General features: G+C 39.0%; 1 protein-coding gene across 17 annotated transcripts in view; it reads left to right on the top strand.

The window, feature by feature from the left end:
- Positions 1–20,936, top strand: part of LDB2 (LIM domain binding 2) — a 402,626-nt gene that overhangs the window by 243,974 nt on the left and 137,716 nt on the right. For all 17 annotated transcript variants that reach the window (XM_057426646.1, XM_057426640.1, XM_057426642.1 and 14 more), the window contains one exon: positions 13,430–13,532. In XM_057426646.1, the coding sequence (XP_057282629.1) occupies positions 13,430–13,532 (103 nt within the window). The remainder of the gene's footprint in view (positions 1–13,429; positions 13,533–20,936) is intronic.

The following is a 20,936-nucleotide window of genomic DNA, read 5'->3' as shown; positions in this document are numbered from 1 at the left end:
CGACATAATCCTGCTTGTGGTCCCCTCAGATCAAGGTGCATGAGTATTTTCAGGGAGAGAGGGGGAAGCTGCTTTCATTCTGTACTTGTTCTGCAAGTCCACTGAGGCTTTAGGACACGAAAGCCTGTGATTGTCAGCTGTACTGAAAAGCATTGAATCAAGACAGAAGGAAGTCAGCCCAGATCTGACCCCTGCCAGATGTTGAGACTTACTGAACTAGAACATTCACAGGAGTCTGAATAAGGAGCTGCTTGCATAATACAAAGCATATTTGATCTTCAGTACACTCCTTTGTCCTTGCTGATACGCTGAGGGGTACATGGTGGGCTCTGTGCTGACCTGGCAGTTTCTGATGGGCCTCTTTCAGACCTCACATGTTGTGGAGGTTATAAAAAGTTCACATTCAGTCTAGAGTGCCTGAGACCGATATATATGATTTTAAGAGGCAGATGACATGATCCAGGAGACACTACTACAGAAGCCAAGGATATCAACAAAAAGTGAGCATATGCACATCTGTATTGGTGCATTTGCTTGTAGAAAAAACTCTTCCAAATCAGGAAGCTAGAGGGAGAAAAAAGAAGTCATTTGTTCTAGAGCAGAGAGGTGATTCTTCAGCGTGGCATACAGAGATCAGGTGTAAAAGTCAAGCTGATTGTGGAGGGACTCATTTGGAGGAGAATCCTAAGATGTCTGAAAAATCAGCACCCTCAGAAGAGGATCTGTGATGTTTTTATAGTCTTTATTTGAGGACCTAGACATGATCCAGCTATGATCTATTTTGTAGGTTCCATTTAAACACAGTGTGTAGAAGTATGATAACATCTATCAGTGGTCATCACTGCATTGGCAGAAACCAAGCTGCTTTGTGTGGATCTGTATATTCTGGGCTGAGCTTGGCATAAGCTTCCCCTAGCCTAAGAAGACATTAGCACTGCATCTTTTCTGTCTCACTCTCAGATGAGAGATCCTCTGGCAGTTACAGATTCCCAGAAATGGGACCAAGTAGTTATTTGGCTTTGTCAAAGCTACTGCTGCCTTCTCAGGCTCTCTAGTAGTCTGAACACAAGTCTTTCAGAAGAGCTCTGAAACAGTAGATGCTCTGGGTTCCCAGCACTCATGAGGAACACATAGTGCTTAAAAAAAAAAAATAGGGTTCTGAACACGATTATTGCTTATTTTAGTTAGAAATGGACAGCTGTAGCAAAACAAATAAACAACCCACCCACACCCCACATGGTATGCTTTTGTTAAGATGGGAAGATTTAGATCATTGAAAATAGGTCTAAGCTGCCCAAGAAGTGCTTTCCTATACATAGCTTCCTGTAGTTATTTCACTCTCCTCTGCAGCAATTCTGCACATGAATCACCATGTTATGCAAAAATGTTTTCTTTCTTAAAATAGTTCTCTGTGTGTTTGAGCTTTCTCCCGGACTCCATATTCTTTATGGTTTTAAAAGGCTGTATCAACATTAGTATTTTTGTTCAGGCTAGAGGTATGCGCCATGACTCCAGATGCTGCTCCTTAAAGAGCTGGGGAGGAAGGGAACTGCTTTTTCCAAAGCTTTGCTTGCTCTCTGTCAGAAGATGCTTTCACCTGGAAGGCAACAGGAGTAAAAATCTACCTCAGCTGTCCTGGGTGTCATTCACTCGACTCTCAGACTAATGTAAGTTAAAAATCAGAAAGACCGTTAGTCAGTTTTCACAATGGAGCTTGTCAGTTGGCAGGAGCACACCAAGAAATGCAGAGTTCCCAAGCAAATTCACAAGTTTTCCATATGCAAGTTTTCCGAATTGTCACATATGGTCCTTTTTTATACTGCTTTATGTCCTACAATTTTACATAAAGAAATTTTGAAATAATTAGAAAATAGGGAAGGACAAATACCATCTATGGAAAACTTAAGAAATCTGACATGAATCAGTTTTACTGCTGATCTAACAGGTCCATGGAGTCTGAAGAGATGAAAAGATGTTTAAAATTTCATTAGATGTTTATGGACCCACAGGTGAGGCCCCAGTGGATTATCATAGACAGCATAAAGATTAAAAAAAAAGAGAAAGGATTAAACACTGACCTGCTATGATCTTTCGACTAGATCATACCAGCGCTCAGCTACAAGGATGACCTTAGTGGGTGAATTTCCCTGACACATGTAGTTCACTCTTGGCCTTGCTTACTTTGTTTAAATTTAGGTTTATACATTTTTCATGTTTAAGCAGTAGGGTAGCCGCTAAGTAGACATTTTTAGTAAATAATTGCTCATGTTGCTGCTACTTGACTGACAGCAAAAGAAATCCTACTAGGATTTTTATACATTTGGTGGTAGTGATACAGCTAAGTGGCCACTTGGTAGGTGAGAGCTTTGTTTGTCTGGGGTTTTAGCGTAATCATTAAATCACAGCTTTCTCTAATTGCTTCAGCCGCAGCCAAACTCAGTTGGATGGGAGTCTGTAGCAAATGGAATTCTGTCGCATTCAATATCAGTGTTTGCTTTATTAAATAGCATTTCTCTGGGGACCTGCGCAGACTTTTGGAGTTTTTAATTTGTTACGGTATGTAATAGCTGGCTTCTGTGACGGAATTGTTCACCAAACTGCATTTTTATTATTACTGCTGACGCCTTTTTACTTTAAATGAGGTTGACAAGATAACATACACCATTTAGAAGAAAGCTGTACTTACTTTGCTCAGTACAGACTGAGTTTTGAAAGGGAGTGCTTCTTTGCATGCATAAATTCTCCCATTTCTTTTTAAGTGAAAATTCAAAGTTAATACTTAAACCAAACACACTAAATCACTCTGTTGTCACAACCTCTGGGATTTCCCAGTGTGTGCTTCATTCTCTTTATATTCGCTCTTGTGACTTTCAGGACAGCAGCTAAATATCTTTTGGTTTAGCAACCTCAACACCCTTGTCAGTGATTTGCTACACTATTATGCAATATTATAGCAGTTTTGGTTCTAAGTAGTTTTTTGTCATTGTAAACAGGTGATTCAGATTTATCCATCTGAATGAGAGTTTTATTTGTAAATGCAAATGTCAGTATAAAAAGTTTACTACCCTGTGTTTCTCACCATCAAAACTTGTAAACCATGGTGTGTGCTGAGAACCAGTGTCTTAAACGCAACCCATCTTGCTTTATCAGAGCAACTTGGACTTCTGACTGTTGTCCCTTCGTTAATCAGACTTGGCTGTCACATGCCCATTAATGAATGTTACATGCTTGAGAGGGATAGTGCTACAGGATGGAAACAGCAGTGACTGAGTGATCTGATGGTAACAGAATGAGAAATAGCAATATTTGACATGTTGTCTTGACTCAAGATTTCCTTATATTTCAGATTTCTGAGGATGTAGGATGATACATATGAACAATTCTGCCTCTAGTTTGTGTTTTGTCCAGGAATTTTGTATCCAAATACAGGGTGAGATAAAACACAGGACCTGAGGGCCTTTATTGGCAACTATGGCTAGCCAGGGAGTGAAGGTAGGAAGCCAAGCAAATAATCACATCTTCTTCATTTAAAACATTTCATACTGGCAGAAATCTTTAACCAGGGCTCCAACTTCTGTCTGCCACTTGGAGCTTTTTATTTGAAACAGCAGGAACCTGGAAGCTTGGAAGACTTTGGGCATTGCAAGCAAAAAACTTGAACATCATTTATAGGTCTTCCTGCCAAGACTGTAAAAATCTAGACAAAGTAGATATGATGATTTCAACCAGCTTTTCAGTTATGTTTGTCCTTCACGATGTAAGGTCCCAAAACCTCAACCAGTTTTCTTCCTGAAATTTAAATTCCTGGTAGGTACATGGAAAAGGATTTATCTTACTCACCTTTATAGCTGTAAAAGTTAAATGGCTAGACTGAACTATTCTCTAGTCTCCCTCTACAGTCAGTGAAGAGACAGATATCTCCAGGAGGCTTTTTATCTCATATGAATTTAGGCAACTGTCTTGGGGTGAGATGAATCCCAGCCCTGTTGTCACCCTCCAGCTTTGATTCAGCTAATGCAACAAGTTCCATTTCCATGCTGGGATTTGGAGCCTTGCACAGCATATTCCAGCATCTGTTTTCTACTTAATTTAATGGAAAATGAATGCATAAGTCTTTTAATTAGCTTCGAAAATCTCAGCCTTAATGTTAGATTAAGTTTAAATGCACATATGTTTGTATATCAAAAATTAGAAGCAGTAAATATAGCTGTATTATTTTCAAAAACCAGAGCTTTATTTGACAGCTTCAGCTGATTAGTGGCTAAATGGGTGATACAGATGATATTAGTTATGCTGTAGTGTTCAAAACTGGACCAAGTATGTAGAGTCTTGAAAGATGGACTTAATACCTCAGCGATACCTTTTCCTTTTCTCTTCCCTAGGTAGAGTTTAGATTCTGAAACACACATTTAGCATAAATAATATTTGTGGATATTGTCAGTGACATTGTCAGTTGACAAAAGTGGCTTTGATTACTAATCCTAATAAGTTCAGAATGTGTACAGGAATTAACTTGAAATGTACTTTGGCTAAATTAAAGTAGTAATCCTTTAAAAAGATCACAAGAGTGAGGCTTCTGAGATGAGCTGAATAAAAAAATGTGAGTAACTTTTAAGAGACAATTTTCAGGTAACTATATCTCTTTTATGAAATTATTTATTAATTCCTATAGTGGTTTTTCATGCTTTACCATTGCTTCTTACCACGATTTCTGTAAAGCACCATTTGCTTCTCTGTACTGCCTGGAATTATACAGAGCTGTTAAAATTTCTTTGGGTGATACCTGAATACCCAAAACCACAGTTATGTTATTAAGCACTTAAATGCAGCCAACAGTATATAAAGTGCTTGTAAATATGTATTAAATATATAACAAATATGCTTGTAAATAGTAACAAAAGGGAGTGATTTCTTAAATACTTTCCTCTGAAATGTTTCTCTCCTTCTGACTTGCTACTGCTAAATTAAACTTTTGTGCATGAGATTACCTGCCCTGTAAAGGAGATGGGACATACAATACACTGGATCTTTTCCACTTCACATATCTTTCCAAGTAATAGCAGCTCCTTGGTTAGACAGAGCTGTCCAGCACTGTGATATGCTCTCACCTGGTTTGCAAAGCTTAGTACGAGGTCATAATCTTTAATTAGTTTGACTTGCAGGCTAAAAAAATGCATATTTGTACCCCATTCCAGAAAAGAATTTCAGCATATCCTTATTTTTTAAAGTCTTTTGCTGAGTCTGCAGGAGTTTTCTCAAAGTCCTGTAGGGTAGAGGGTGTGTGTCATATAGAACTCTATCTCCTCCACTATATGTCTTTTCAACCAGTATAATCTTCATGTATGATAAAATCAACTTTTCACTGCTGCATTACTTAGCCCTGTCACTGTCTGATATTTCTCCATGAAGCTGGAACGTAGGGTTTGTCTTATCTGGGTTTTTCTTTCCTGCCTGGACCACTAGACTTGCACAAGAATAAGGCACTAGAGATAAAATGAGTAGGGTTTTTTTTTTTTTCACTTAGCTGAAGAGCTGTTTCTTAGCTCTCAAAATACAGTCTGTTAGATCGTAATTTAGACTACAGTTGCTCAGGGGCAGGGACCTCTGAAGTCCTGAGCTTTGTGTATGTCTCTTACATGTGTGGTGCTTCTGTGAGGCTTCAGTGAACAAAGAGTTCATGAGTCTGGTGTGAAATGGAGGTATCAAGGACTGTCTTCATTGTTTTCCCACCGTGGTATTTAAATGCTGTCAGTAATAATGTTGCTTTCACTGTAATAACTGATGAAGGCATTTGTGTTGGCTAAATTTTAAAGCCTTGGGAGTTGGCGTAGTCATGTAGATAGACCCAGAGAGACTCTTTTACTAATGTTGCTGGGGATATGACTTTTTTTTCTGTGCCCTAGTGACATATGATGTTTGATGCTCTGTATTCACTGATGGCAATACGAGTTATTGCCTTTTCACTGGGATAGATGGCATAGTAGCTTCCATTTACTCATATAGATGGAAGCAAACAAGGTAAAAAAGAAACCAGGTCAAAATGTCAGAATAAAATAAGAACATTCATATGACTGGCGGTAGTACAATAGATAATAGATACACTTAATATTCCATCTCTATAAACCATTCTCAAAGGCTGAGGCTGTGCGTTATTCTGTGGTAGAATAGAGAAGTGTAACCATGGTTCATTTTTGATAAACACAAATCTCGTCTGTCATTTGTCTGCAATGATCATGGGTGGAGAATACTGGTAAGGAAATCCATTACTGTTCCCAGCCAGCTAGGGACATCCTGATGCCTATTGAAAAGAAGGCTCAAATTTAAAACAACTTTGAATATAGTTTTAACATGAACTGTGTATATACCAAGTCCAAACAGATACTATGGTATGCATGAAAGTGTCTATTTCTGTTAACAACTACACACGATTTAGTTGTTAATGCCCAGTCTTTTTGTTCACACAGCCAGAATGTAGGTCTTATCAATGGAGACCAAGTGCAATTTTATCCCATAGACTTAAAAAGCACAAAGGAGCATCTTCTGCTAGTTATTGATAATATTGCTGTGAAATATCAAGGATGATGCCATGGTGGCTGTAAGAATTGGCAGTGGAATATGTCGTGAGCTCAGCTTCCTTGCTCTTTTTTCCCTTTTCTTTCTTGTATCCATTCTTGTGCACAAGTTCCAGGAGTGGTAATAATGAATTCAAATTAAGGAAGCAGGTGAAATGGCACATTTCATAAATTAACTCTTTCTGGTCTGTACTGGTGCAGCATTAAATGGCAATCTGTGTCTGTTTGCTGTAGCTGAATAGTGAAACATGTACAGAGTGAATATCTAAGGATTCATTTCTCTTTGTCCACTAGCTGCAGTAAAATTTAAAGAATGACAAATAATAGGTTTGAGACCAAGCATTCTACTTTGATTCTGTTATTAGGCTGAATCAGACAGCTCTCTGTCTTAGAAAATCTAAGAAAATCTCCATAATTTCAAGGACTCTAATTTTAAAAGGATATCCAACTTGATGTATGTGTAGCATCTGTGTAGAAGGAAAAATTAGGCGGCTTAGATATAATGGAACTGTACTTTTTTATAGCTGTGTGTAGACTGGTCTTGCTATTTGCCAGCCCAATGAGCTGTTGCCACAACTACTCTAACAAAAAGTCTCTAATTTGGGTATACATGAGTGGCCAAATAACAAGGAAGAGGTCAACCATTCTTCTAAACATAAGAAAATTTTTTCTCTTCCTTATATCAGTATCAGCATATTTCAGTTAATCTGAACTGCTGCTATAATTGCTCAGTGTGGACTTGCTGTTTGAGAATCTAAGTGATGATATCTCAAAGCAGTGTATCATCTGCAAAGCTGAGCTGGATGGCCAGGATCATTACAGCATAATGGTTTTGCTGTAGTGATGCTGATTCCCACATCCACGGGTTCAGAGTACATCAAGGAAACGGCATGAATCAATTTGCATATTTTGCAAAGCCTTTCTCTTCCTCCCCCTCCCCCCGTTTTTATCTGAAATCAAATAATTAATGTTTGGTTTTCACAGTTCCCCATTCAGTAAATTAACTGTTACAGCTTGCCACCCCCTGATATTTTGCTGCCTGATAGTGCCGTGGTTTATAGGCAATAAAAATAGGATTCTTGATATATTACGAATTTCCAGCGAACCTGTAAGAGTAGCTTTCCATTATGAGCTTTTCCCTATAATTCCATTGGACTCTTCAAGTTAATCCAGATTTATGTGAGAAACAGGGACGTTGTCCCCATATAGTTCCCGAGCCGGTCTCTCTGAGGCAGTGTTGCTCTGGGGATCTGTTGCATGACTATATTCTGCCTTTTCAATAAAACAGAAACTTGGTGTTGTTTCTTCGCTGTGCAAATGAAGATAAGTTCCAAAGTGGAATGTAAACAATAATTTAATTAATTATTAAGTAAGCTGAAGAAACTGATACGTTTTGGGCATTGAGCAGTGTTTTGGCAAGAAGTTGCAAGTATATAATGGAAACAAAAACTACTTATGACCAAAGCCAAGTCTTAAAATTTTTCTGCCAGTTTTACTACACATTGTTTGAGAGATGGCATCCAGCCATACTAGTAAGTGAAATAAAAGCAAGCAACACCATTAGAACTGTGAATATGCGTGAAGTAACAAATGGACAGAATAGAGTTGGACATTCCTAGCAGGGCAAGGGGAGGCAGAGATTCTGGAAGATACCACTAGCTGCAAGACTAAAGTTATGTTTAATGCTATGTAAAACATGCTTTATGTTTAAGATCAAATAAATGAGATAAACAACAAATGCAAAAGGATTGGGAGTGGTCCTTACAAACCAGCCCTGGGTTCCTCTTTTTCAGGTGCTTTTGCTAGTTACAGGGCACCACATATTGCTAGCAAAGATACTGTGAATATAAAATAGTTGTTCATCTTCTTGTATCTGTATGATAATAGGCAGCCATTTGACTATATGGATTTCTCACCTACATACTGTATATGAATATTACACTCTTTCACTCTGTTCATATGGTTTCCAAGAAAATCAATTTAAGATTTGGTATTTTGCATAGTATTTATATATTTTAAATATGTATTTAAACCTCCCCTATACTACATTATGAAAACATTGTGCATTGCAGGGCCAGATCTACAGATCAATACTCAAATGTCCAAATGTATAAAATTAAGATATAATTCCTGTTCCTGTTAATTTGTTAGTTCCGTGAAATTTGTATCAGGACCTTAAATATGCTGGGTAGTCTCAAGATGGGTCTAATTTAAAGCTAATGGGGAAAATATATGTTTCTCTTATTCAGGCTTTTAATGGTCTGTCAGTGTCTCTGTGTATAAACATTAATATCAGAATTTTTTAATGGAACTTACCCTGTAAATTTCTTAGTTTACAAAGGTTGTGCAGTTTTTACAGGTGTATTTAATGGCAACATCTTATCTTGAACTGCATTTTAAAGGCTCGAGTGTAGTTTGATTTCCTGGGAATGGGAGGAGGGGAGAAATACCATTCTCTCCTTGGGGAGACAGCAGTTTTCTTGTGCAGTATTAACTTGAAAGAATATGAGAAGCGCATATCTTGCCAACAGGAGTGTGGATGTATAGAGTTCTGAAAATAGTAAGTGTCAATAGGGAAGGGTTGTAGGTGCCAGAAGAAAAATGTAAGCTCCCAAGGGCACTATCTCTTTTTATTTTTGCCTTGTCCAATGCCAAGCCATATAGGTTGATGTTTAAAATTCAGTTCTTCCCCGAGAAGTGATTATATATGAAAAAAAGGTCCCATTTTAGAACAGATGTGTTTCCTGTGTGTGTTCAGAATCACATTTACTTGTGTCCATGATTCTCTTTTTAATATACCGTTTACATCTGTTATATGTGTGTGGCCAAAAGTCATGTGAGGCAGAAAACAAAAGTCCACTTCTCACTGACTACAAGCCATGGAGCTGCTGCTGCGATGGGGCAGCTCTGCCTGAGGCTCCTCTGTGTCCCCTCTCCTTGGGAACACAGTAGCCATGCTCTGTGGCTCTTTCCCTGCTGCAAAACACTAGCCTAGAAATCTATAGCAGGGGATTAAACCACTTAACCTGCAATGGCAGCAGATTGAGCCGATTATTACTTCTCCTATTGTTAGCCACCATGGACAAGTGATTGCTCTTCTTTATAGCAATCTTTTCATATGGTTTTCATCACATTCCCTGTCCAAGGAGCTTCTGACTTATACTAAGCACATCTAAGTCCTTCTGCCTTGCTTCCTATGAGTCTTTTGGGGTTGGCTTGTTTGTTTGTGTCTTTAGACTCAATGATTCCTGTTGTTCTCGGATAAATTCTTTAAGAGTGGGTGGCCCAGGCCTGGCCTCACAGTACCCCAGAGGTGGACAGACTATTCCAGTTGAAGTCTTTCCAGAGAAGTGTTTGCTGGATCAGGAGGGAATTATATCTAAGACATTTCCCGTGTTTGCAAAAGCAACAGATTGCTGACATATTTGCTTTATGATCTGGACCATTTTCTACAGTATTGCTTAGCCAGTTATTCCCCATTTTGTATTTGTGCTTTTGTCACTTCACTTTACTAAACTTCATCTTCATTTCAGATCATTTCTGCAATCTATCAAAATAATTCTGAATTCCAGTTTTATCCTACAAGATATCTGCATCCTCCCTTGAGCATGGTTTCCTGTACTGACTTTTTACATGAACTCCATTCATCCTCCCAAGTCATTAAGTAAAAATAAAGGAATTTGGAGAAAATGCCATAATCTCAGTTGGCCTTATACTCCAGTTGCAAGATCTATTTTGGTTCAGCAATCACCATCACAGGCAAGTTGAAAAGCTTCGTTTGGCTTGCAGACTCTTAATCATCTAAGTGTGCAAGGTGTAAAGAAGAACCCAGCTTGACTCTCAGATCACACAGGGAACATGTGGGACTGTTAGATGGAGGGGGAGAAAGAACATCCTTGTACTTACAATCTGATTGCATTTGCCAAAGAAATCAGAGTAAGGAAAAAATATTGAAACCCTGGGATTCCATTTACTTGAAGACCCTATTCAGAGTTGAGCCATGCTTCAAATTACAAATAATGCCAGAGGTGGAAGGGATCAGAGGGAATAATAGCAGTTATGGCAGAAGACGTTCTCCTGCTTGGGTAGCTGGCTCCAGCAGCATGGCAGCTTCACTTCTGACCCAACTTGCTGGCTCCCTCTGCCCTTTTCTCTCCTTGGACCCACTCCTTAAGTTTATTTTAAGAAAAAATATTTTTAAAAAATTAAATTTTTTTTTTGTTATGTTTAGGCCATTATTTCAGTGTTTGAACGTGTGAGTGCACTACGTGAAAGGGAGGTTGCCATGGTAATTTCTCATTATTGTTGAATAGAAAAATAATTACTCTGGCAAAATCCCCTGTAACCTGTCAGAGCATAAGTTAAAGATGCCTGGGGGCAGCCTTGCCTTCACCATCCCCTTTTTTGCAGGAAAAAAAAAAAAAAGGGTGATTTTATTATCCTCTTTCTCTTTTTTGCAATAACTGGATCCTTTTCCAGCTTGGCTGAGGGACACCTCATTTGGTTTTGTTCACCAGTTGGCTGTGAAAATAGTTGGGCCCACCTGTGACAAGGGTGGAGCAGAGAATTAATCAGCAAAGTGTATACAAGCTTGACAGGATTTATATCATCTATTAAGGTTTGGAGGTTTTTTTTTTGTGGGTAGGGTGTTGCATTTTCTGTTTTTCCTTTTTCCTGACATAGAAGTATGAAAAAGCATAAGATAAAGACCTTGGACAGTATCCAGACTGTGACAGAGTCTGAGTCTTTCATCTATCCAGGGAGGGAATCCACAGTAATTCCATCTCCACATTTTCCTTGCCTTCAGGCTTCCTGGAAGCAAGAATGAGTGCAAATACACGTGGTTTTGAGGTGAGGCCCTGCACTTTGTCTGCTCTTCTCTATCTTTCCCATGTGCATTTTCATCCCATCTGTGTGATGATCCCCTTTTGTTTCCCATGTCATTGGGTGCTGCAGGAGTAGCTCTAGTGATACTTACTGAGTTAATGAGAGCTGCAAATGCATATGTGATATTGCTTAAATCCTTCCCTCCCTATAACAAGTATGTCCAAAAGATCCAAGTTAAGCGATACAGCAGCCTCTCTTTTGGCAAATGGTAGCTCATAATTCTTTATTGGACAATACATTCTTTTATGAGCTTAGAATGTCACCCCAGGCTCTCCCAGGTGAAGGGTGGGTGTGCAGAGGTGTGTTTCTAGAAGCTGGTTGCTAGGCTCTTGAGCACCTGTGTGTATATATCCTGTACTTGCTGTTGTGGTTACCTGGCTAGTTGATGCAGTGATGTTTGCACGCAGAAACAGTCATCAGATTTACACTAACAAAGAGGAGAGAGCAGCAGCTGTCTGTGGCAACAGATTCCTAAGAGGTGGGGATGGTTTTTGACTGTGTGTGACTGAATTTTGAGCGAGTACCACAGGGCTGGGCTGCACATTGCCCTGACGCTGCTGGGGAGGAGGAGCATTGGCAAGGAAGCCAAGAAATCTCTCAGAGGTCTCTGGTAGGACCTGTCTTTATCGTTTCTCCATTGGACGATTGACAAGAATCAAAGTTGTGAGGCAGGAAGAACATACTGCTCAGCAGTTTGGAATGAAATTCAGTAGTAATGTCTTTAGGAAAAACAGGAACAGAACTAAAAAACTAAGATAGTTATTTCTCTATGTATATATCATGAGTATGTTAGATGGATATTTTGTCTTAAATTTTTATTTTATCCCAGGTTTTTTTTTCCCAGGTAACAAATGTTTTCTGGCTTAGTTTTATATTGCTCAGGCATTAAGAGGTGCTTGGTGCTCACTACACTGACTGAACCTGACCTTTCACCCTGTAAGGCAGCTGTCATGAGTGGGATGTAACGGTGCTGAGGAGCACAACGGGGGCATCTTCAGAGGTGTATTTCCAGCTTTGTTTCTGATCCTGTATGTTGCAGATGATTCACATCTCAGGGCCTCAAAGCAGCGGATGAGCACCAAACGTTTTAAATACAGCTGTTTAATGTACCCGTAGCTTCTCAATGAAGCAGTTGGTGGATTCTGTTGTCTGACTTCTGCAAAAACCCTTGTGAGCTGGATCACTTGCACAGGCGTTAGACATCAAGGTTTGGGTGCCTGTTCTGGATCACCCAGGTCTGAAAATGCCTGGTTCAATTGTCAAAAGCCACAGACCACCTGTATTGGTATACTGGTATAAGCTTTACATTGTACATTGTATTAATTCTTGCTATATGTATTACTGTACCTCTAAGTATGCACAGTTCATCTTAAAATATTGTCTTCACTTCATGTAACATGAAAAGTAAAGATTTCTCATAACAATTACATTTAAGTAACTACCTGGTATTTAATCAGCCTGCAATGGCATTGTATTTATTTTAAAGGCATTGGAGTGGAATGGCTATTATATTTAATTTCTAAATAACTTTCTTGTCAGCTCATGCTGATAATTGGGTTATGTAGCATTATAGAATTGAGTACGGAGGGGTTTTTTTTCATTATTAGGATCAAGCATTTGAGATACACAGCCCAGAAATAGGGGGCGAAAGTCATAATTGCCATATTTGCAACTGGTTTATAAAACAGTTTTTAACATTTGGAGAAAAACATATGAGTATGAAAGTCATTACATATTTATTGTGTGCTTGCTAAAATGAAAGTTTTTTGTATAATAAACTAAATATTTTAGCTTTTTGCTTAAATTAGAACAAGAACTTTATCTAGGAAAATGAGTTTGAAGTATCATATAGACATCTACACTCCTAAATCACAGGTGAAGAAGCACAAACTGTATCTGAATTTCTTTTACAAAAGATGAACATATTTTCATTTTGCCTCCTGTTAAGTGAATGATCTGTTGCTTCCTAGGATAGTGACAACCTCTGGTGGGATGCCTTTGCAACTGAATTTTTTGAAGATGATGCAACTTTAACGCTTTCATTTTGTTTGGAAGATGGACCAAAGCGATACAGTAAGAGAGAGATTTTTTTTATTCTAATTTTAAGCCTGAATTTCTAAACACAGTTACCTGTAAGAAACAGATGCAAACCTGGCAATGAGGAAACCACTTGTTTTTTTTCAGTGACCATCAAGTTCCCTTAAGAAGTGCATGGACTGGGAATCCATTTTTTTTGAGGAATTCCTCTGAATTTTATTACATGAAAAAGTATTTCCTGGTGGAGTAAGGCAAATAATCGAATATGTTATTTGGAATTTTTCTATTAATTTTCTTTGGCTATGCTTGCATTCTACAAACATTTGCAGTGTTGAGTCTTGTGGGCAAAATTGTTTACATAAAGGGAACTTTGTAGCAAATTTTGGTATAAAAAAATGTATATATACCAAAAGCTATATCCTTGCTGGTTCCATCAGCTCTGTGGATCTGTGGTGTTTGCGCACATTAAGGACTTATCCTGCATATTGTTTGAACAGCAGTGGAAGTCTAAAATACTTTCAATCAAGCACTAAATGGAAGCTTGAATAGAAGTGAAGCAGTGAATAACTCTGATGGCATTGGTATCCATTTCTGAGCAGGAAAAAGGAGTAAAATTTATCAATTTGTTTGAAGTGAATAATTCAGTCAGCTTTAGCACTAAGCAACAGAGAGATAAGTAAACATTGAAAAACTGCATTGCTAATTGTTTCACTCCATTCAGAGTGACCCCTGCTTCATGGTGACAGCTTGTGCTCTCTACTTAGCGTTCTGAATCCTGCAAGGTTCTTTTTCATGAGAGTGACTGATTGTTGGTGTATCACTCACATACTCCTAATTCCTTTTATCAATTATCTCAGGTATTTATTTGACAAGTGTTACCTTCTCCTGGAGAAAAAATAACAGCCACTTTGAACGCACGTTCTGGGATTAGTGTTGACAGAATTACAGTTTCTTGCCTTTCAAAGCAAGTGATAACTCTGTAAAGGTCCTCAAATTACAGCCTATAGCAATGCTGGTAACAGCTGATCTGTCCTGATTAGGTTGAGTCAACTTGTCAGATATCAGATTTGCTAGTTGTGTTATCAGTCCAGAAGGCACAGATACATCAGCCAAAAAGCAATTAATGTCCAGTTAGATCAGAAGGAGTTGTGTTTCTGGAAAACAGTGCTGCATATGAAAGAATTTGTCAAAGAGTAAAATATTCCTGTTGTCACAAATGCTTGATAATGGCTGTGCTATCTGTAACCGGATGGTTTGGTACGGGGCAGTACTGTGGTTCTTAGCATTGTTGCTGATAAGCATGATTGAAAGATCAAATTACTGTAGGCATGTTTTTAAAAATGCCTGGTACACAACATATTTTGTCTGGTTTTAATTTCTGACATCTGCACAAACTGTTGTTGCTTCTGGTGTTGTTATTGTCAACATCTAGAATTAAAGTTCAGCATTTAGGGTTCTTTCTGTTTATTTATGTTTCCTTTCCTTCATTAGTAAAAATTTATGTAAGTCTGAACTACAGTATTAGTGATTATTTCTGACGAGCAGTATTCCTATATAGTGATACTCTAAAGAGCATCCTTGAGCTGTTCTAGTCTGGCATTTCCATTGCCATCTGAGCAGGTTTTGAGAGCAGCCTTGTGGGTGCATGTTGTCCAAGTGCCTGCTGAGGGACACCTCCAGCATTGCCTGGGGAAGGTGCAGAGTGGAAGTTGTGTGTTGAGAGCAACCCTTTCTTCCTGCCAGGGAACCTTGTGTCCAAAATGATGTCCAGGAGTTGAGAACAGAGCAGCTTGTTCCCCTTTGGTTGCAAACATAAACAGGAAATTGCTTTTACCTGTAGCAGGTCCTCACTGAGCGCAGAGACCTGATCAAGGTCACTGTTTTGTGGGCCCAACCTCTTTGCATGCTCCATTATATCTATGGTCTTTGTATCTCCTAAAGACCATTATCTCACCCAGTACCTTTATTCCAAGTAACTGGTGAAATCCTTGGGCAGTGGGCTGGTGGTAGGCCAGAACATAATGAGTGGTGCCAGCACCAAGCACAGAGCTCTAGAAGAGATCAAACTGAAGTGCCTTGTCTCCACTTGCACTATCCCCAGCAAGACACCTGCCTCCTTTCCCACTGTGCAGGCTCTTTACTACATAGTGTGCATTAAAGACATTGCAGCTGGCTGAGAGGAAAGAGACAAATTGTTCTTACTCTTGCAGGCACAAACAGTAATGGAGGCCACCAAGATAAAGCTCCAGAAAAGAGAAATAGGCATCCTTTAAGAAGTCATTTATAGAGTTGAAAGTGATGAAAGATGCTGACCTCTTGCCTTTGCTGCAGGATTCAGCTCAAAATTGCCTGTCTTTGTGTTGCTTCAGCCTCTGAGAGATTTGCTTACATCTTTGACATTGGTTGTGTCTGCCACCTTGTTCTCTTTCCTTTGGGCAATGGTTTCCCTCTTTGGGAAACTAAAATATTTTCTTCTGAAGCAACCAAATTCCAGAAAAAATCTTGTGGGGATATGTGGGGCAAGGACAACTAGTGTTATATTGTCCATGGCCAGAATTTTTCTCTTCCCAGTCCTTTTCCTTTCTTGCTGTCTTGATCTCTCTGGATCTTGCCTTAAGCCACCAGAGATGAGGAGGAGCATGGTGGATCCCAAACCTCTCAGGGGGCTTCCTTTCCATGCTTGCTTTAAACTTTTCCTTTCCATGGGTTTCCTATTGCAGCCTCACCTCTGCCTTCTGTTTTTACCTGGACAGCCAATTCCCACAGCCAATGCAGATACTCAGAGCACATGAATCAGGCATGTAAATCATTGTCTCTGTGTTACAAGGTTTTAAAAAAATAACACTTTTATTTGCCTTCCATTCCTTTAACTTTTAATATACAGTCTTGTCCAAGAAACTGCAAGGATTATAAACTCACTTTGTTTTGTCTTGGAAAACTAAGCTGCTTATTTAATTTCATGGCCCCAGACTGAAGCTTTGTGGAAAACACCAAATATTTTTAGGCCTGCCTTTCACATTACTGTGTTTTACAGTATTCCTCTCTATACTGAGAAAAGTGATTTGCTTCCCTTTGCTACTTTCCCTCTTAAGTCCGTGGTGTTTTTCCTTGTCTGTCAGCTCTGAAACTCTTTATCCTGTAGGGGAAACCAGGTATGGGTGGAGATGAGGATTTGAAGTCACTGGGCTATGTTTACTTCACTTGGCATGAGACAGCACAATGTGCTGATACTCGAGCTAGATTTAAATGTGCCTGCGTATCTATATGGCGCAGCATGTAAAGATACTTATGCCCTGGGAAGAGTAGAGGTCTGTTGGTTCAGTGATCCACCAGTACTAATTAATTTGATTACCATGTTTGTTAGACCTACACCAGTTATCTTTGCAGAACATTATTCTGCCTTGGATAGATGTGCACTTGAAAGCCCAGCTCAACTTTTCATGCAGAGATTCTCTGTGAGACCTGAGATTGCTGCTGTGCCCATCTCTGCAGCTCTTTTTGTCTTTCTTCAGTATTTTATTTCTGTAGATGCGAGAACTTTACCTTCTGCAGTTCTTTCTCCCTGGTGCAGCATTCCAGAGAAAAGATAGTATCTTCTTTCAAACATCCACTGAAAATGTATGTTTTTCTCTTGCTTGCTTATACCCTTCAGCTATTTTTCAGTCTATTATCTATGAACCCTACTCACGTTATTAAATTCTATGTTGAAATTTAGTTTTAATGAGAAATGCTATGGAAAATACATATTTTAATGAAACAAAGGTGTAAATTATGTGCGTTTTCTATAGTCTGGCTTTTTTGGCTACAGTGAGATAGGGAGAAAGCTCACACATTCCAATGTCTACAGTCAGGGAAAGATTTCCCAAACCAGAGGTGCTACCTGTTTTAAACTGCACTGAATTATATTCAACAGAAGATAAAAGTAAATCCATAAAATTCATTTTACAGTGAAAAAGAAATTTAATTTATTATGCCCTGATTTATTGAGTTAAGTGGTAAATAGGATTTAAAGAAAAGCAAAAAAAAATAATATGCCTAATGGAGCAGATTGTTTTTTTCCTTGTTGTGGATAAAACATTCATTTCCTGTTAAGAGCCTTCATCCCTCTAAAAGAGTAAATACTAGACTCTGATCCATTGTTGCCCAGGTTCTTTGTTTCTTAGAGACAAAATATTTCCCGAACAGATAAGAGAAACAAGTTTGATTGACAGCTCTTAGCAGAGTCTCATCAGCTGCTGTGCTGACAGCCTGGTGGTGCGCACTGTGCTGATGTGGTGGGGAGTGACAGGTGATTGACAGCCCAAGACTGTGGAGACAGGAAAGATGAAGCATGCTCAGTAAGAATAATGTGCAGTGTTTATGCAGCACTGCAGAGAATAGGAGCTAGAAAGTTAACTCTTTCTGAGCGAAGTGACTCTGTAACACGTAATGGATGCACTTACCACTGTGCAGAAAATTAGAGCTTGTCTACATTTCTGTTCACTAAATGCTTTCTGTTCATGGAGGAGCTATATACTGTGAGGAAGCAAAAGCATGAGCTATCACATTTGTAGCTGTGAAAAAATTTCATGTGTGGTAGGTATAATGGAGCCCTCAAAATGGATTTATTTAAGCCTATAGGTGTAGAATGTATTGAGAATTTCAGGCACTTTTTCTGGGTTTCCGTCACCCAATTTTATATGCCATTGCATAATGTTACACAGCAACAAATTTCAGAAGGAACCAGTTGTGCTCTTTCGCTGTGTGTATCCCTAGAAAAATACAGTGATTTCAGTTTTATTGTTGCTCTGAATCTGGAGCTGATAATTGAATATGGATTTTGTGTTATAATTGCTACTGCAGTTTGTGTTTGGAATGTACAATAAAACTATGCCATGCTTTGCATTTTAGGCAATTGTTGTGATTTTTCTCCATTTTGTGCATGAACCCTGCTTGATTTTTCTTAATTTATTGATTTTTTGGATAATTTTGAAGATAGAGGTAAAGTTTTCTGGGCAATAGTTTCAGAATACAGTGAACTTTGGGCTAAATGATAAAATCAGCAGCTTTAAAGAGCTTATTGAAGTTTGTCTGTGTGCCTTTAGAATACATTACATAGGTGTATCTTAGATATTACTACTAATTATTTAGTGAATAAAATGTGAGTTAGCTGCAACAGATTCATTCTACCATTCTCCTTGTTTATAACCTGTGCCATACAAGTAACTTTCCAGCCCTTTGTTGGATAACTTCTGCAGGGGTTAATGGTGCAAAGCTACATTTAGTGGTCATTTCTTACAAGCAGGGAACGTAGACTGGAAATAAACAGAGAAAGTTTGCCACATATTACCCACTTGTTTAACCACTGTCACAAAGGTGGTTTCAAGAGGCCGGTGTGCTGCAATGTCACCCCAGGTTTCTGTAAAACTGTTGTGTGGCTTCTCTCACATAACTCGGAGAAAATTAAATTTGCCAAGAGAAACAGACTGTAGTATTTCCAGGAATATGCTCTTTCTTTTTCCTTTCATTTTTTCTTCCCAGAGAAATCCCAGTCATTAAACATGATTTGAGCATTCAGGTTCAACACAGAGTAAGTTGGCCTAGCTTAGGCAGACAGATTATTCTGTGTAACTGCTTGGTCTTCACCTTTATATACCACTCTTCTAGTCTTGTTTTTTTCTTGGCAGTACTTTAGAGTTTAATTTCTGAACATACATGAAAATTTCATTAAAATCATGCCTAACAGGTCTACATGTGCCTGTGGATCACCACTAGCGCCTCTGCTCCACAGTTTCTGATAGAGAATTATTTCTTAAAAATGGTGTTTTAAGGAATTCTCAGTCCATTTTACAAATGTTTTAGCAAAACTGTATAATAGTAATTTTTATTAAGAATATAAGCAATGCACTAGTAAGTCAAATGATTACAGGTGTCTAAGTGTATTACACCTATGCACTTTATCACCCAAACTTCTGTAAGCTCATCAAAGAATAAAATGAGATTTGTTTGATAAGACCTATTTTACATAAACCCATGTTGACTGGCATTAATTACATCTCTTTCACTTCAATCTTCATCAATTAAATCCTGTATAATTTTTTGTCACTATTTTGTCTGGATTGATATCAAGGGTCAGTACTGGGACCAGTATTATTTAATATATTCATCAACGATTTAGATGAGGGAATTGAGTGTACTATCAGCAAGTTTGCTGATGACACTAAGCTGGGAGGAGTGGCTGACACGCCAGAAGGCTGTGCTGCCATCCAGCCAGACCTGGACAGGCTGGAGAGTTGGGCAGGGAATAACTTGATGAAATATAACAAGGGAAAGTGTAGAGTCCTGCATCTGGGCAGGAACAACCCCAGGTTCCAGTATAGGTTGGGGAACGACCTGTTAGAGAGCAGTGTAGGGGAGAGGGACCCGGGGGTCCTAGTGGACGACAGGATGACCATGAGCCAACACTGTGCCCTTGTGGCTAAGAAGGCCAATGGCATCCTGGGGTGTATTAGAAGGGGGTGGTTAGTAGGTCGAGAGAGGTCCTCCTTCCCCTCTACTCTGCCCTGGTGAGACCGCATCTGGAATATTGTGTCCAGTTCTGGGCCCCTCAGTTCAAGAAGGACAGGGAGCTGCTGGAGAGAGTCCAGTGCAGGGCAACTAAGATGATTAAGGGAGTGGAGCATCTCCCTTATGAGGAAACACTGAGGGAGCTGGGTCTCTATAGTTTGGAGAAGAGGAGGCTGAGGGGTGACCTTAATGGTGTCTATAAATATATAAAGGGGGAGTGTAACGAGGATGGAGCCAGGCTCTACTCAGTGGTAAACAATGATAGGACAAGGGGTAATGGGTACAAACTGGAACACAAGAGGTTCCATTTAAACTTGAGAAGAAACTTCTTCTCAGTGAGGGTGACAGAACACTGGAACAGGCTGCCCAGGGAGGTTGTGGAGTCTCCTTCCCTGGAGACATTCAAAACCCGCCTGGAGACATTCCTGTGTAACATTATCTAGGTGTTCCTGCTCCAGCAGGGGGATTGGACTAGATGATCTTTTGAGGTCCCTTCCAATCTCTAGCATACTGTGATACTGTGATACTGTATTATGTTGCAGTTACCTGACTGTATAGTGCCCCTTCTTAAATAGCAACACAACAGTAGTGTGGGTTTTTTAATTCCCTCAGTAGTTATTTTTAATTATTATTTTATAACACCAGATAGAAATGTGCAAAAGAAACTCTTAGAACACCTAATTTTAAAACACTCATAACAGATAGTTTTTAAGATCCTTCTTAGCTGCTGATGGACTAAGAAGCATTCTCATCTCAAGATCAACATTCTTTCCAAAGTAGGACAAAAGTATGTATCGATCTTAACAAATTTTCTGTTTCTAAAATAAATTAAAGCTAATTAAATTTTGAATAATACTCAAGGTCCTGCTTTTTTCCTTTAGCCATACATACAGT

This window comes from Pezoporus wallicus, unplaced genomic scaffold, assembly GCF_028554395.1.
Source record: "Pezoporus wallicus isolate ANWC-B61680 ecotype Strahan unplaced genomic scaffold, APGP_CSIRO_Pwel_v1 scaffold_13239, whole genome shotgun sequence".
NCBI classification, from domain to species: domain Eukaryota; kingdom Metazoa; phylum Chordata; class Aves; order Psittaciformes; family Psittacidae; genus Pezoporus; species Pezoporus wallicus.
This window is presented reverse-complemented; position numbering and strand designations above follow the sequence as displayed.